The sequence below is a fragment of the Amaranthus tricolor genome, chromosome 14 (genome assembly GCF_026212465.1).
Source record: "Amaranthus tricolor cultivar Red isolate AtriRed21 chromosome 14, ASM2621246v1, whole genome shotgun sequence".
NCBI lineage: Eukaryota > Viridiplantae > Streptophyta > Magnoliopsida > Caryophyllales > Amaranthaceae > Amaranthus > Amaranthus tricolor.
This window is the reverse complement of record NC_080060.1, coordinates 6,247,184-6,262,480: the sequence shown is the minus strand read 5'-3', so window position 1 is coordinate 6,262,480 and position 15,297 is coordinate 6,247,184. Positions and strand designations below refer to the sequence as shown.

General features: G+C 34.2%; 2 protein-coding genes and 1 pseudogene across 5 annotated transcripts; all 3 read right to left on the bottom strand.

The window, feature by feature from the left end:
• Nucleotides 1–581: 581 nt before the first annotated feature.
• On the bottom strand, nt 582–2,763 carry LOC130800022 (uncharacterized). The gene is made up of 5 exons (XM_057663351.1): nt 2,542–2,763; nt 2,399–2,455; nt 2,227–2,299; nt 1,863–2,130; nt 582–836 (listed from the first exon to the last, which is right to left on the bottom strand). Exons 1-4 carry the CDS (start codon nt 2,637–2,639, stop codon nt 1,969–1,971), a joined length of 390 nt encoding a protein of 129 aa, XP_057519334.1. The 5' UTR covers nt 2,640–2,763; the 3' UTR covers nt 582–836; nt 1,863–1,968.
• A 319-nt stretch (nt 2,764–3,082) lies between these two features.
• LOC130800021 (pentatricopeptide repeat-containing protein At1g55630-like) lies at nt 3,083–9,215 on the bottom strand. Of its 4 annotated transcripts, XM_057663350.1 has the most exons (6): nt 8,959–9,199; nt 4,510–4,692; nt 4,335–4,439; nt 3,876–4,034; nt 3,433–3,477; nt 3,083–3,355 (listed from the first exon to the last, which is right to left on the bottom strand). In XM_057663350.1, the coding sequence occupies exons 2-6, from the start codon at nt 4,654–4,656 to the stop codon at nt 3,101–3,103; spliced, it is 711 nt and encodes a 236-aa protein (XP_057519333.1). In that variant the 5' UTR covers nt 4,657–4,692; nt 8,959–9,199; the 3' UTR covers nt 3,083–3,100. The 4 variants fall into 4 exon arrangements, with proteins under 4 accessions (XP_057519333.1, XP_057519330.1, XP_057519332.1 ...); XM_057663347.1 differs by lacking the exons at nt 3,083–3,355; nt 3,433–3,477; nt 3,876–4,034; nt 4,335–4,439; nt 4,510–4,692 and adding an exon at nt 5,660–7,798 and having other exon boundaries at nt 8,959–9,215; XM_057663349.1 differs by lacking the exons at nt 3,083–3,355; nt 3,433–3,477; nt 3,876–4,034; nt 4,335–4,439; nt 4,510–4,692 and adding an exon at nt 5,660–7,966 and having other exon boundaries at nt 8,959–9,206.
• Nucleotides 9,216–11,177: 1,962 nt separating this feature from the next.
• On the bottom strand, nt 11,178–12,907 carry LOC130799220 (pentatricopeptide repeat-containing protein At1g55630-like; annotated as a pseudogene).
• Between the last annotated feature and the right edge of the window lie 2,390 nt (nt 12,908–15,297).

The window sequence follows — 15,297 nt, the reverse complement described above, 5'->3', positions numbered from 1 at the left end:
ATATTTATAATAAGTATTTATTGTATATAAAATATTTATTTATGATATGTGAAGTAGATATTTATAATATGTCACATAGTATTTATCTTTTTTTGTTTTTTTTTTAAATTATCTTTTGTTTTAAAACTTGGACCAGACTGGAAAAGGTCTCTCAAAAAAATCGCCTTTTGACAATTTGTATTTGATTAAAACCTTAATAATAAATTATATGATATATAACATATTCTCACTATCCCATTAAATTTGCATTATTTTCTATTTTAATTCGTCCCACTTAATTTGCATCATTCTATTTTTCGACAATGGTCTATCACTTTTTTTTAATGTCATCGATACATTTTAACTCTTTTTTAATTTCATCCACACAATTTATTCTCACTCTTTATTTATTATCACTTTTTAAAACTTACCTACTTTCTTTTTAATGCAATACAAAGAGGAGAGACGCGTAGATCAATAGTAACCGAAAACACCACTTAGTAAACAGTACCATGGGAGTTATTTTTAATGGGATGTAATGTAATCATGTAAGGAAAATTTTAATTTTCCCCCACATAATTCAGAAAAAAGATTCCACAAAATTTAATGTAATCAAATCATTATGATTTTTTAACACATGATATAACACAATTTGAGTTCATTACATAATTTGCGTGCGCTTTTCTATCAAATGCCTATGACCAAAGTTCCTATCGCCAAGCAGCATGACGAACAGGATGATTCTAAGTAAAAATAATATGGAGAGAAATCCCCGACACAAATGGGAAAGAATCGTAAAGAATTGGCTACATGCAACAAACTCGCCATTAAAAATTGGCAATGAAATCTACACGCACCTGTAAGGAACACGAAATCTAGTCAGGCTCACTATACATAGATCAAGTCGGAATGAAATAGATACGGAACCAGCCAACAAGTATTCTCCAAATATTATCCGGCAAGTCTTGTATGAGACCGTCTCACCGTGAGACGAGCTCATACATGCACTCCATTGGAGAAAAACATAAAAAAAAACACAAATTCTTGTGAGAGACGGTCTCTTTAAGAGACCATCTCTAATTGAGTCAACCCATTATATATTTTTTAAAATATTGTAAGTAGGTATAAGAATAATGTAAATAGACATTTAAGATATTCAAAATAAGCATTAAGGATATTATAACTAGGCATTAAAAATACGATAAATAAGTATTAATCTTTAATAGGCTGAGCTTGAAATACGTCTCTCAAGAGACTAGCTGTAAAAAAAAATAATGAAATTTAAATTGTAAAAGCAGCGGTTTTTTTTTTAAGTTTGGACTGACCCAATTGAAACCGTCTCATGGTGAGACGGTCTCAATAAAGAATTAGTGCATATATAACTATATAACTACCTACCCTTTCTCAATTTTACTTGACATCGTGACACGGGTAAGAGATAATCAGATAACCATTTCTAGATCATAGGTAAAGAAAAAACAAAAGGAAATGCAAGATAATAAGATTGCTCACAAATGGGGTTATAAATTCCCTGCAAGGTAATTCACAATGAGATTAACGGCCCGTTATGAACTATTAATCAATTCAACTCGGACCAGCATATCACTTTTAGTCGCATTTTCACCTTCCGTTTAATACAGATTAATCTCATTTAGTTCAGTTTGGCAAACCCGTTGGTTTTCATAGAAAACAACCTTACTAACGATATGTGGACATAATTATAATATTTAATCCACGACCAACACTCAAACCTCTGTTCTGGAATATATCTTGGATGATTAGATAAAAAACGATTAAAATTAGGCAGGCTTCAACTTTCAGGATATGAGATATATAAATCAAATAGGAAGTGCACGAGCAAGGAAAGAGAGAAGCCAACTTACAAATAGATATATCAACTCACGGGATGTAATCTCATCAACCCCAAGCATGAGAATCAAAAATTGCAAGGAGTAACTACGTTGACAACAGGCAATTTCAGTTGCTTTGCTATGACATCTTCAATGCTTCCTTCATTTGAGCCAGTGCAGCAGGATGCATTCTATTTATTGCAGCATTAAAGGCATCTCCATGAAGGGCAACACACGTTTGAAGGTTGTCTCTCACTGCATTCTCTAAGGACATCTGACTGATTGGATCCGAGGCTTTGATCTAAATCAAAATATGAACTTGCGTCAATATTAACAATCACCTGCACTCTGGTAAAAAATAACTTTCTTTATAATTGTTTGTTCCTAAACTGTGTACCTGCCTCTTCTTGAACTCTTTACTCAGAACAGTTCCTTCAATTTGAGGCCTGATGGAAGTCATGTAATCACCACTGAATAAGGAGAAGAAATATAATAGGACGGGGCGAATAAAGTCAATCAACACATCAGCCACTGAAATTCAAAAACTGATAGATATTTGAATATCATACCTGGACTCACCCTCTGACAAGTCCTCATTACCACCCATTATCACACTGGTACAAGCACTGAAGGAAAAATGTAAGATGATCAAATCAAGGATACATCACCAAGGACCAGATATAGAGATTCGTTGCAATATTAACATAACTACCTCAGAATCTGGTCGAGTTTATCAGGAACTTGAGGCAACCTTAAGGTCAAAATTATAGAAAGTGCTAGGCCAATAGTTTTTCTCTGAATTAAAGTCATATTATCAACCTGCACCCAATCAAGTTCAGAGTGACCATATAATAGCTCGCAGCCTTGTATTAAACAAAAGAAACTATGAAAGAAGTGTGTGCTAAGAATTATAAGTCTGAAAGTGTATCCTCAATTTTTTACGATACAAGCACAAGCCTAAACTATTGCCCCAGTGCAAAAACAATGTCGCTTCGCATAACATCAGCCGCATTGTAATGGTTTTCAAAAAAAATGTGAACCGATATTTCCCACACAGTAAAGGTGTAAAAAAAAAACCGTATTTTAGGTCGTCGAAAGGGATATCTCATGCTTCCGACCAATATTTAGGCGTTACAATAACCACATCACTTCCGTTACTGCATCACCATTCCATTACCATGATCGCGACCGTTACCGCAATTTTGTACTATGACTGTTGTTACGAGTGTTTCATCCACTAGACAGAAAACTAGGGTCCCTGCCATGACTAACTAATGTAGACAGTAAATTGCATGCACACTGACCTGCTCTAACCATATATCAACCAGACAGAGAAGTATGTTTTCATCCATAGGGAAACCTGCACCTTGGAGCAGTTGTAAAAGTGAAGACTCAGATGTTAATTGAGCTAGGTAATTGGTATTCAGCACTAGAACTCTTGCTAAAATAGCAGCAGAGGATGATTTTACAGCTTTTTTTGAGGGATCACACTCATCTCCTCCACATAAACACACAACCACCAATTTCTGTAAGCACATACACGCAAATTTAATATTATATGGGATCAGAAAATTCAATATTATAGAGAAAAACCAGAAGGTACCTGGAGAGTACTGCTGATAAGTGGAGGAACTTCAATAGGGTAACACTGCAGAAAAGAAAATTGTAGAATCTTAGATCCAGTTGAAATTATGCACAAAATTGTAACAGCAAGCAGTGATCCATTCAGTGGCGAAATTTTGTTAATTAAAAGCATGAGATAATACGAGCACTTGGATCCCTTTCACAATAAAATATGCTTCGCAGTTCAGTGCTAATCAAACAGACATCCAACAACCTAATTTGTTTGAAGCAGAACCCTTTTTAAAAAAATTGGACCAATAGTGAAATAGAAACTTTAAGGAATGGATCTATTCAATACAGGCATCTAATCGACTATGATTATGTCACAGGAAAGCATAAAATCAGGTCAATACAGGGATGGTAACATCAAAACACTAGTACAATATAAAAAAACAACTCAACAATGGAGTTACGTATGTATACCTGCACTAGAATATCAATGACAGGGAGAACCGAAAGAAGGCCCTTATCATTTACATTGCCAACTATCATATCCAAGAGCTTAGCTACACTAGAGGCATGTCGACTTAAGAACTCATTGCCACCCAAGATTATGTAATCCTCAATGATTTCAACCGCAACCTGCATTCAAGCAACAGAGGCACAGAGATAATGATAAGAGACTGAAATCGAACCTGTATAATAATCAGGATGACAAAAAAAACCTTAATCTAGTATCCGTTAACACTGGTACTTATTTACTAACAATATTCATTTATTCAATGTTTTGGTTTGCATTTGCTTTTGTCAAGATCTTGAGGCTTTTGAAGCAATATCAAAAAAACAACTAACACTACATAGTTAATTATTCATACGTTTGCAGTAACCAAAACGAATACACGGAATCAAGCAAACGGAACCAAGTCAAACAGAAAATCTAACCGTCAGATGATCAAAACTTCTTTCAATGATATCCACAAGACTTGGAAATAAGTCCAATAGCTGAGTAACCATTGATGGAGCATATGAAAGGGTAGTCTCCCACAACTGGAAACACATTAGACTATGAGTATTCCAGGATTCAAATTGTGGACCCTTTAAAAGCAATACAGCTTACCAGCATACTATCCTCCATAAGATTGAGTTCATCTGGACCATTCACATCTACTCCTCTTTGCAAAATGTGCAGTAGTATATTGTAGCAAACAGGTGACTGATAACCAAGAGCCACAACAAAGTTCCTCAATGCGATAAGAAGCTGCATTTGCAAAAGACTTTCCCCAGAAGACTTTTCACAGACCTTGAAAATTAAAATGTTGCAGTCAAAAAGCCACTCTTAATTTAAGAAAACCAGAACTAGCAAGAGTAACATCCTTTACAGAAGAGGCAGAAATGGTATGGTTTGAAAGAAAAGACAAGGGGACCAAAAGGCAGAAATTGGATTGAATAAAGATTGGGGTCTTGTTTTCTCCTCTTTCCCCTTTCTTATCTCTATCTAAATTTTCAACAAGCTAAATGAAGAGTAACATAGGACACAGATACTGCCAGAGTACACACACCCATACCCAACCCAAAGCCAACTAACCAAAACCTTAAAACAAAAGGAAACAACATCATTTATATCAATTTCAATTTGTTATAAAAAAAGGAAATTTTGATGTCTTTTAGTCATCCGCTCATAATAATCTCACCTTCGGATTATTTTCATAATCCAACCTAGTGTAGGAGTTTACTCACACGCATATCCTATGACTTGGTAACGAGCGATGTTATTTTTGCAAAAACAAAAAGGAAAATAAACTTTTTAGAACAATAATAATAAAAAGATTTTATCCCTTCCCTCATTGTTTCCGTTTGTCCAGCCCCCACCGTTTGTTCACCCCCAACGCTACCCCCTGCGCCACCTCTTACCCGACCAACCATCACCACCAGCCCAACCACACCATAACCGGCCAACCCACCAAGAAAAATACAAGAATCAGTCCCACCCCACCTTGCCCAACCATTAACAAATAATCATGAAAAGAACACGAAACAATCACAAGCAGAACTAAGAAATCCTTTCTTGACATTCCGATGGTGATCACCTGTGACCCTCCTCTATGACTGACACAAAACTGATATGTACAAGTCTTCCAGACTTTGTACTCGAGGTTTCCTTAAAGTATCAAGGTTGCTCCATAACTCTTAACACTCCAAGGATCAAAGAATACTCTGTAGCCTTTGATGAAGTTGCCTCCAACTTCGAAGAAGAAAACAAAAAACTCTTTCCAAAATACCTTTATATTACTTTGATTAAATCTGAAACATAAGTTGTTGAACATAAGTTGTTTATTACACAGGTGAGGCTCTCTTTATATAGAGCTCTCAACTAACATAACGGCTATATTAGTACACGCCTCATTAAAAAGACACGTGCTATTACAAAACACTTAAAACAGAAAACAGAAAACAAAAAACTCTTAGACAGATTCTGATCTGGAAACTATCGAGCGGCCCTCCTTCAGCTCAGCTTCTAGGACTCCACGTGGATTGTTAGCATCGTCCTAGGCCCTTGATGGCTAGATCAAAGTACCAAGATTCCATTTCCACTGTAGCCCAAGTCCTGGATGCACAGGTTTGGTCTCCACGTGTCGTGCATGGTGGCCTGTTCGCTAGTTTTGCTGTTGTGTTGTTCTGAAACCACGACCTGTTCTGTGTGGTCTGTATGCAGCCTATGCAGCCTTGTGTGGGCTCCTTTGGTATCTTCATTTGATACAACCACATTTGTATCACATTTGCGCTCAACATATATCGAGCACTAGAAGCAAGAAAGCGGTGTATGTGTAAAAATCAATTAATACCTCAAGTAACAGTTACAATGTCACAAACCCGCAACTCAGTATTTTCTATATTTCCTAAATCTTGAGATGCGATGGACATATTGCCCTTTCTTGATCATATCGTTGATTATTTCATGGGCTTTTGAAAGTTTACCATTGTTTCGCAATTTATTAATTAAGGTATTGTACACAAGAAAATTTGGGCTACAACCTCTTTTTTCCATTTCCTTTAGCATAGAGCACGCCTCATCAAACTTCCCGGCCATACAAAGTCCCCGAATGATAGAGTTGTATGTAAAAACATTAGGCAGTTGTCCCTCCTCAATCATACCATTGAACAGCTGCTGCGCCTTCTCAAGCTCGCCTGCTGCAATGTATCCACTAATCAAAACAGTGTAACTGACAACATCGGGCTTGAAACCATTCTTGTTCATTTCTTCAAAGAAGTACTTGCAAGCATCCATATTACCTGCACGACTCAAACCATCGATCAATGTGGTGAAGTGGAGAGAATTGGGATGAATTCCAACTTCCCTCATATGATTCAAAAGATTGAGCGCAGCATATGGCTTATCTCCTTTCCCAAGGACATGAAGAAGGAGGTTAAAAGTATGAATATCGGGATAATGTCCATTCCTACCCATTTGATCTAGCAACCGATGAACATGATCCATCTTACCTAGCCTATATTGTGCACAGATGAGTGTATTATAAGTTAGAGTGTCTGGCAAATGGCCATCAGCTACCATTTGCTGATACACCCACTCAATCAACTTGTGCTGATTTATTCTAAGAAGGCAAACGAAAATTGCATTATAGGAACTTTTGAAAGGGCGGTAGTTAAACGTCTTTGATTTGATAAACCTTTCAACAATTGTTCTTTGCAACCCTAACTCATGACAACTACAAATCAAAATATTGAATGTTCGTGCAGTTACTGGATAGCCCTTCTCAGTCATCTCATCAACTAATCGCCACATTGCTTTAAACTCCTCAGCAGCCGCAAAAATCTTCATCAACAAATGGTACGCGTTCAATGTATGTTTGTAGTATTCCTCCTCACTAGACCATACAAAAAACTTATAAGCCAATTTGGCACACAAAGTTTTATTTTCATAACTTATAATCTTCAAAATTTTTGAAAGAACTAGCCTAACAAGAAGGCCAGAAACCCTTACATTCAATTCATCCAATGCCAACTTCATATTATACCCAGGACCATCTTGCCTTAACACATCAAACACCCTATCTGCATTTTTCTGTGCAATGTCCAAAAAATTCAGCTCAAGATCAAAACTACCCTGAATTCGACTGTCGTCATCATCCTCTTTACAAGCATCAACTTTAGAACTTTTCCAAAACTCCCTAATCAATTTTTCAATAGGGCCAAAATCATTCGTAGCATTAACACCATCACCATCACCATCTAAACTACAATTACAAAATGCTCGAGACAGGAAATGCAAGAACGGGGCAGGATGCAAAACCCTTCGACTCAATTGAGCAACAGCGTTCATTGTCAACAGTGCAGGTCCTGACATTATATGAGCCCCATTCTAGGCACTTGCTAAATGCCGAAACAAACTGTGTATACCGTGTTAGTATAAGATAAAGATTTGTCCATTTTTCTCGAAATTATCAGTATTAAAAATGATTAAATTGTGGTGTAGCAAAATCAGGAATAATTTCAGAGCAAGAAAACAGCATAAAGGTCTTTGCACAATTAAGAGGCTGAAACACATCAAATGTAGCCTGAAATGCAGCAGAATAATGATCAACTACTGTACAAAATAGACTAATGTACCAACAATAGAATTCTTATCATTGAAAATCAGGGGAAAATAACTAGGGATAAGGTAGAGAGTATCCACAACAGAGAATGAAATCAGTAAATCAGCAATCGATATCCACACAGCAATTTTCGTAACAGGCAAATGGAAAAAAAAACAATACAATTGCATAAAGCAAGTAAGAGTAGGATAAAAATCAAAATTGCGGATTTTAATCCCAACAAAACCTTTAAAGTTTCCATATTGCTGAATGAATATCATTCTAGGCACTTGCTAAATGCCAAAACAAACTGTGTATACCGTATTAGTATAAGATAACAATTTGTCCATGTTTCTAGAAAATATGAATATCAATTATTATTAAATTGGGGTGTAACAAAATCAGGAATAATTTCAGAGCAAGAAAACAGCATAAAGGTCTTTGCACAATTAATTTATGCAGATTAAAAGGCAAAACATATAAATGTACCCTGAAATGCAGCACAATAACGATCAGCTACTGTACAAATTAGACTAATTAGCCCCATAACGATATAGTAACCACTAATAGCAGCGCGATAGAGTCTCCATGCCTGAAAAAACACTAACAATTCAAGCAACAAAACAAGAAACCAATAAAGGAAGCAATTTCTTTTTCTCGAAGCAAAAACAAGAGAAACAACAAAAGAAAGCATACTATTACTAGCACACATATGAAACAAATTAGATACATAATTAAGCATAAGAAAAAACCTAAAATAGATGAACCATTTAAAACAAATGCAACAGTAACAACCAAAGAATAAAATCCTATACTAAAACTCAACAAACGTTAAAAAAACCTAAAATCATATTTTTAAAAAATCTAAACAATCAACAAAAAAGGAGGCAGATCTACCACAAATCAAACACAGAAACAGTAAAATGATGCTGGATAATACACAAAAACAAAAAGATGGAATACAAACGAATTACCTAAGTGTGAGAGGAGCAAAGTGAATAGAAACCCTAATTACAGAAGCAAGAGGATCAAAGAGAAGGGGATTGCGAAGATGATAATGAGGAGAGAGAAAATATGAAATTGTAATTGGAATGAGTAGAAGAAGCGGGAGGTTTAATCCAGAACGAGTTCACTGGTAAATGACTTTGCCGAGTACAAGCAAGGGGAGTGAAGGAGGCCCGTTGTCAGTTGTCACTGCTGCCCGACAAATCCTATATTTTTCAAATTTCATAAGTGCCCTGCTTTTCGTTCGTCTTATAAATACTTATCTATCCGTCTTGATGAAAATACACCCATAAAAAAATAAATGAATGTCTGGTTAAGATAGAGAGATATAATAAGTTTGTAAATAACATTTAAAGAAACAAATAGAGTTATTGTAAAAAAAAAAATGATGTAAAATTAGTAAGACAAATAAAAATAAAAAGAGGTGCAAATTAAGAGAGACAGAGAAAATATAAAACAAATTTTCAAATATGACAGTTTTACTATAAGATCATGGACTAGTTCAAAATAATTTATCATTAATAATCTTAAGATCATTTGTAAACTTAATATGATCATTTACAATTTTAAATTGATCACAAATTAACTAATTGTATGTGTTGAACGCATGGTTAGAGATGTTGTACAAGATTGTTTTATAATTTCATACTCATCCATCTCGCTATTATCTTCCCGTTTACTCTTTCTTGCTTTTGATCTAGTATCAAAGATTAAGTAAATTATTTTTAAGAAAATGTTGATATTTGATAATAAATAAAGAAAAATTAAATTGTGTGGATGAAATTAATAAAGTATTACTCCCTCTTATTTAATCTATTAGTCTTATTTACTCTTTTTTATATTTGTCGAGACGATATTTTAACCCTTAATATCTCAAGTTATGTTTAATTAAAAATTATGAAAATTCAATATTAATAATCCTTGCATTGAGACGAATCAAACAAAATCTCACTTGACTATGTTTTAACTTATATATCAAGAATAAATATATATTAAGATTGATAAGTGAATAGTAACCCAAAAATAAATGAGATTAATTGGAAGAATAGGAGGGAGTAAAATGTATGGATTATATTAAAAGAAAGTAGTGGTTCAGTTTTAAAGATAAAAATAATGTAAAATGAAAGAAACAACCTAAAATAAAAAATGATGATAAATGAGAGGATCAGAGGAAATACTTTATGTTGAATTTACAATCACTCGTTTTATATTTTATTTATTTCTAATTCAGAAGCTACTAAGTTTAAATTAATCACTTATAATCTTAAAGTGATTAATTATAATCTTAAAATAATCACGTAATTATTTTGAATTATCTTAAAAGTCAAAGATCGAACAAATGTAAGCACCTAGATTTCAGTACGTAAGCAAGAAAGTGAAAAATTGAACATTTCAGCAACCACTTAAGTTGATCGAAGAAATCATCACAACATGAAAGGGATTTAATGAGACAATGATGTAAATAATATCATCAGCTCGTACTGCATGATCAATATTCCATTGGCCAATTGTCTCCCACCAAACACAGCTCTTTCCAATAAGAAACTAATTTATTACATAAAATACTTCCACCGTTCTGAATACTTGCTACTTAAGAATTTTTAACACTATTCATCATTTAAGTTTATTTTGTATATTAAGTCTAATGTATAAGAAAAAGTATAGTTAATTTGAATTTAATTTGAATTGTTTAATCTCATACTTTTATAATATTAAGATTTTATAGTTTTTAGACGTGTATAGTTCAATATAAATGATCAAAATAACACATTGGATAAATCAAATACAACATGTATAGTGAAACGGAGGAAGTATAACATTCGCACCCAATGAAGTTGCGGTCAAATGTGGCAAAGGCATGATGAAACATGTGTATGAAGCTTAACCATAAATTTCATAAAGCAAAAACAGCCCGTCTTGTATGAGATTGTCTCACGGTGAGACGACCTCAATACAAGAAGCCCATACATTAAAAGTTTCTATTATTAGGTAATTTAACCCAAATATAAGGCATATTTCACGGTAAGACCGTCTCATACAAGAATTTGTGAAGCAAAATCGGGTAATCGAAGAGTTTATCATACCATTTGCGCTCAACATACATCGAGCACTAGAAGCAAGAAAGCGGTGTATGTGTAAAAATCAATTAATACCTCAAGTAACAGTTACAATGACACAAACCCGCAACTCAGTGTTTTCTATATTTCTTAAATCTTGAGATGCGATGGATATATTGCCCTTTCTTGATCATATCGTTGATTATTTCATGGGCTTTTGAAAGCTTATCTCCTTTCCCAAGGACATGAAGAAGGACGTTAAAAGTATGAATATCGGGACAATGTCCATTCCTACCCATTTGATCTAGCAACCGATGAAAATGATCTATCATACCTAGCCTATATTGTGCACAGATGTATATTATAAGTTAGAGTGTCTGGCAAATGGCCATCAGCTACCATTTGCTGATACACCCACTCAATCAACTTGTGCTGATTTATTCTAAGAAGGCAAACGAAAATTGCATTATAGGAACTTTTGAAAGGGAGGTAGTTAAACGTCTTTGATTTGATAAACCTTTCAACAATTGTTCTTTGCAACCCTAATTCACGACAACTACAAATCAAAATATTGAATGTTCGTGCAGTTACTGGATAGCCCTTCTCAGTCATCTCATCAACTAATCGCCACATTGCTTTAAACTCCTCAGCAGCCGCAAAAATCTTCATCAACAAATGGTACGCGTTCAATGTATGTTTGTAGTATTCCTCCTCACTAGACCATACAAAAAACTTATAAGCCAATTTGGCACACAAAGTTTTATTTTCATAACTTATAATCTTCAAAATTTTTGAAAGAACTAGCCTAACAAGAAGGCCAGAAACCCTTACATTCAATTCATCCAATGCCAACTTCATATTATACCCAGGACCATCTTGCCTTAACACATCAAACACCCTATCTGCATTTTTCTGTGCAGTGTCCAAAAAATTCAGCTCAAGATCAAAACTACCCTGAATTCGACTGTCGTCATCATCCTCTTTACAAGCATCAACTTTAGAACTTTTCCAAAACTCCCTAATCAATTTTTCAATAGGGCCAAAATCATTCGTAGCATTAATACCATCACCATCACCATCTAAACTACAATTACAAAATGCTCGAGACAGGAAATGCAAGAACGGGGCAGGATGCAAAACCCTTCGACTCAATTGAGCAACAGCGTTCATTGTCAACAGTGCAGGTCCTGACATTATATGAGCCCCATTCTAGGCACTTGCTAAATGCCGAAACAAACTGTGTATACCGTGTTAGTATAAGATAAAGATTTGTCCATTTTTCTCGAAATTATCAGTATTAAAAATGATTAAATTGTGGTGTAGCAAAATCAGGAATAATTTCAGAGCAAGAAAACAGCATAAAGGTCTTTGCACAATTAAGAGGCTGAAACACATCAAATGTAGCCTGAAATGCAGCAGAATAATGATCAACTACTGTACAAAATAGACTAATGTACCAACAATAGAATTCTTATCATTGAAAATCAGGGGAAAATAACTAGGGATAAGGTAGAGAGTATCCACAACAGAGAATGAAATCAGTAAATCAGCAATCGATATCCACACAGCAATTTTCGTAACAGGCAAATGGAAAAAAAAAACAATACAATTGCATAAAGCAAGTAAGAGTAGGATAAAAATCAAAATTGCGGATTTTAATCCCAACAAAACCTTTAAAGTTTCCATATTGCTGAATGAATATCATTCTAGGCACTTGCTAAATGCCAAAACAAACTGTGTATACCGTATTAGTATAAGATAACAATTTGTCCATGTTTCTAGAAAATATGAATATCAATTATTATTAAATTGGGGTGTAACAAAATCAGGAATAATTTCAGAGCAAGAAAACAGCATAAAGGTCTTTGCACAATTAATTTATGCAGATTAAGAGGCTGAAACACATCAAATGTAGCCTGAAATGCAGTAGAATAATGATCAACTACTGTACAAAATAGACTAATTAGCCCTTTGACAATATAGTAATCAGTTATAGCAACACGATAGAGTCTCCATGCCTGAAAAATCACTAACCATTCGAGCAACAAAAAAAGAAACGAAAAAAGGAAGCAATTTCTTTTTCTCGAAACAAAAACAAGAGAAACAACAATAGAAAGCATACTATTACTAGCATACACAGAAAACAAACTAGATACACAATTAAGCATAAGAAAAAACCTAAAATGGATGAACCATTAAAAAAACAAATGTAACAGTAATAAGCAAAATAAAACCCTATAAAAAAACTTCAAATAATTTTTTAAAAAAAATCTTTAAAATCAACAAAAAGGGAGGCAGATCTACCACAAATCAAACACAGAAACAGTCAAATGATGCTGGATATTACACAAAAACAAAAAGATGAAATACAAAAGAATTACCTAAGAGTGAGAGGAACAAAGTGAAAAGGAACCCTAATTACAGAAGAAAGAGGATCAAAGAGAAGGGGGATTGCGAAGATGATAATGAGAAGAGATTAGAAAATTGTAGACCTAATCATGGCGGCCCGGCCCGTAAAGAAAAAGCGATGGTTTGGGTACCAAAATATGGCCCGATGGGCGGGTTTAGGCAGAAAATAAGTGGCCTGATTTTTTTGGAACGGGTTTGGGATTGGCGTTTGGCCCGCAGACTGGGCCGGGCTGGGTCCGAAAATGTAGATCGTGAAGATGATGATGACGATTGTCAAATCATTTGTTGAGGATCTATTCATTATTTCATTGATTTACTATTTGTTTACTAGCTTGTTTATGATTTGCATTTTGAATTTGTTTTACATTATGTATAATATGTAACAATTGTATTTGTTCATTTCACTTATTTGTAATTTGTGTTTTAAATTATGTATAATATGCAACAATTGTATTTGTTTATTTCAATTATTTGTAATTTGTGTTTTTAATTATGTATAAATAATATATAACATAGGTCCGCAAGCCCGCATATTACGGGTTTGGAAGGAACTTTTAGGCCCGCACTTCGGCCCGGCCTGCATCAATGGGCTGTTTTTTCCACCTGGGCCGGCACGGCCCGATGTTTGATTAGGTCTAGAAAAATGTAATTCGACTGAGCAGAACGAGTTTACTAGGAACTGGTTTTGCCGAGTATAAGCAAGCCGCAAGGGGAGTATGAATTGTTGCTCAATTTGTTATAATAGAGAAAGTAAATTTCATGGAAATTACGAGAATATAATACTTTGGAAGTCATGTCTTTCTAGGTGGTAATCAAAGTTTTTTACAAATTAACGCGGTAATTTTGAGATTTATCAAATTCTTTCTCTGTGATCTTTTTACATTTAAAACGATTGAAAACGTTAATTACAAAGCTTAAACCTTGTTGTACGCCTATTTATTCGTTTCACCAGATCAAATTGCATTGGTTTTATAATTTGATAGTAGAAGAGAACTAAAAAAAATTAGGGTTTGAATTTGGGAGAAAAATGTGATTTTGAGGAAAGATAGTAGAGTTAGGATTTATGTTTTTTGGAAAAATTTATAAAAGTGTTGCAATTTGATCTGGTAAAGCGATTAAATAGGTATATAACAAGGTTTAAGCTTTGTACTTAATGTTTTCATACTTTTTTTGTGTAAAAAGGTCACAGAGAAAGAATTTGGTAAACCTTAGGGATACCGCGTGAATTTTTAAAAAGCTTTGGTTATCACGTGAAATACCCAATACCTCAGAGTTACCACGTGGTATTTCCCTATACTTTTGTCTTTTCTTTGTTAATTTCATAAAAAATTTAATTTTATTTAGTTGAATTTCAAATTATTACGGTCTCATCAACTAATAAAATTTCAACATTTTGTGAGAATTTCTATTTGTTTTTATAAATTCACAAATTGAGTAGATAAAAGGAAGTTGGCATTTAGACTTATGAGCAACAAAACTACATCTACACTTTAAAAAGTTGTTTTACATTCAACAATGATTTAGTGTTATAACACAAACTCAACACGTCCAATTTAGAGGTTGAGTAAAGTCTCTTTAAAGTTAATCTTTTCTAAGAGATTTGACTATCACTAAATACGAGGATATCCTTTGCCCTAATAAGTCCTAAGAAGTCAAATTGGTACTTCCTTGAGCTACCAAGTTTCAAAGAGCCCCAATAATGTTGAGGTGGGAGACATTCCTACGTTTAAGCCTTAAAGCATTAAGCATTCGACTTATACTCATACTTGGAAGTTGAAACTATTTAGTCTCTGTATATAGTAGCACTAGTACGTTTTTTATGTTTATGTATAGGGCTGCACA

What these genes read in the sequence shown, in the direction of transcription:
- LOC130800022 (XM_057663351.1), bottom strand. Translation starts at nt 2,639, where the DNA reads ATGACTTTAATTCAGAGAAAAACTATTGGCCTAGCACTTTCTATAATT. An exon ending in AAACTCGACCAGATTCTGAG is followed by an intron (nt 2,456 to 2,541) that starts GTAGTTATGTTA and finishes TTTTTCCTTCAG; the next exon opens with TGCTTGTACCAGTGTGATAA. An exon ending in TTGTCAGAGGGTGAGTCCAG is followed by an intron (nt 2,300 to 2,398) that starts GTATGATATTCA and finishes CTCCTTATTCAG; the next exon opens with TGGTGATTACATGACTTCCA.
- LOC130800021 (XM_057663347.1), bottom strand. Translation starts at nt 7,755, where the DNA reads ATGTCAGGACCTGCACTGTTGACAATGAACGCTGTTGCTCAATTGAGT.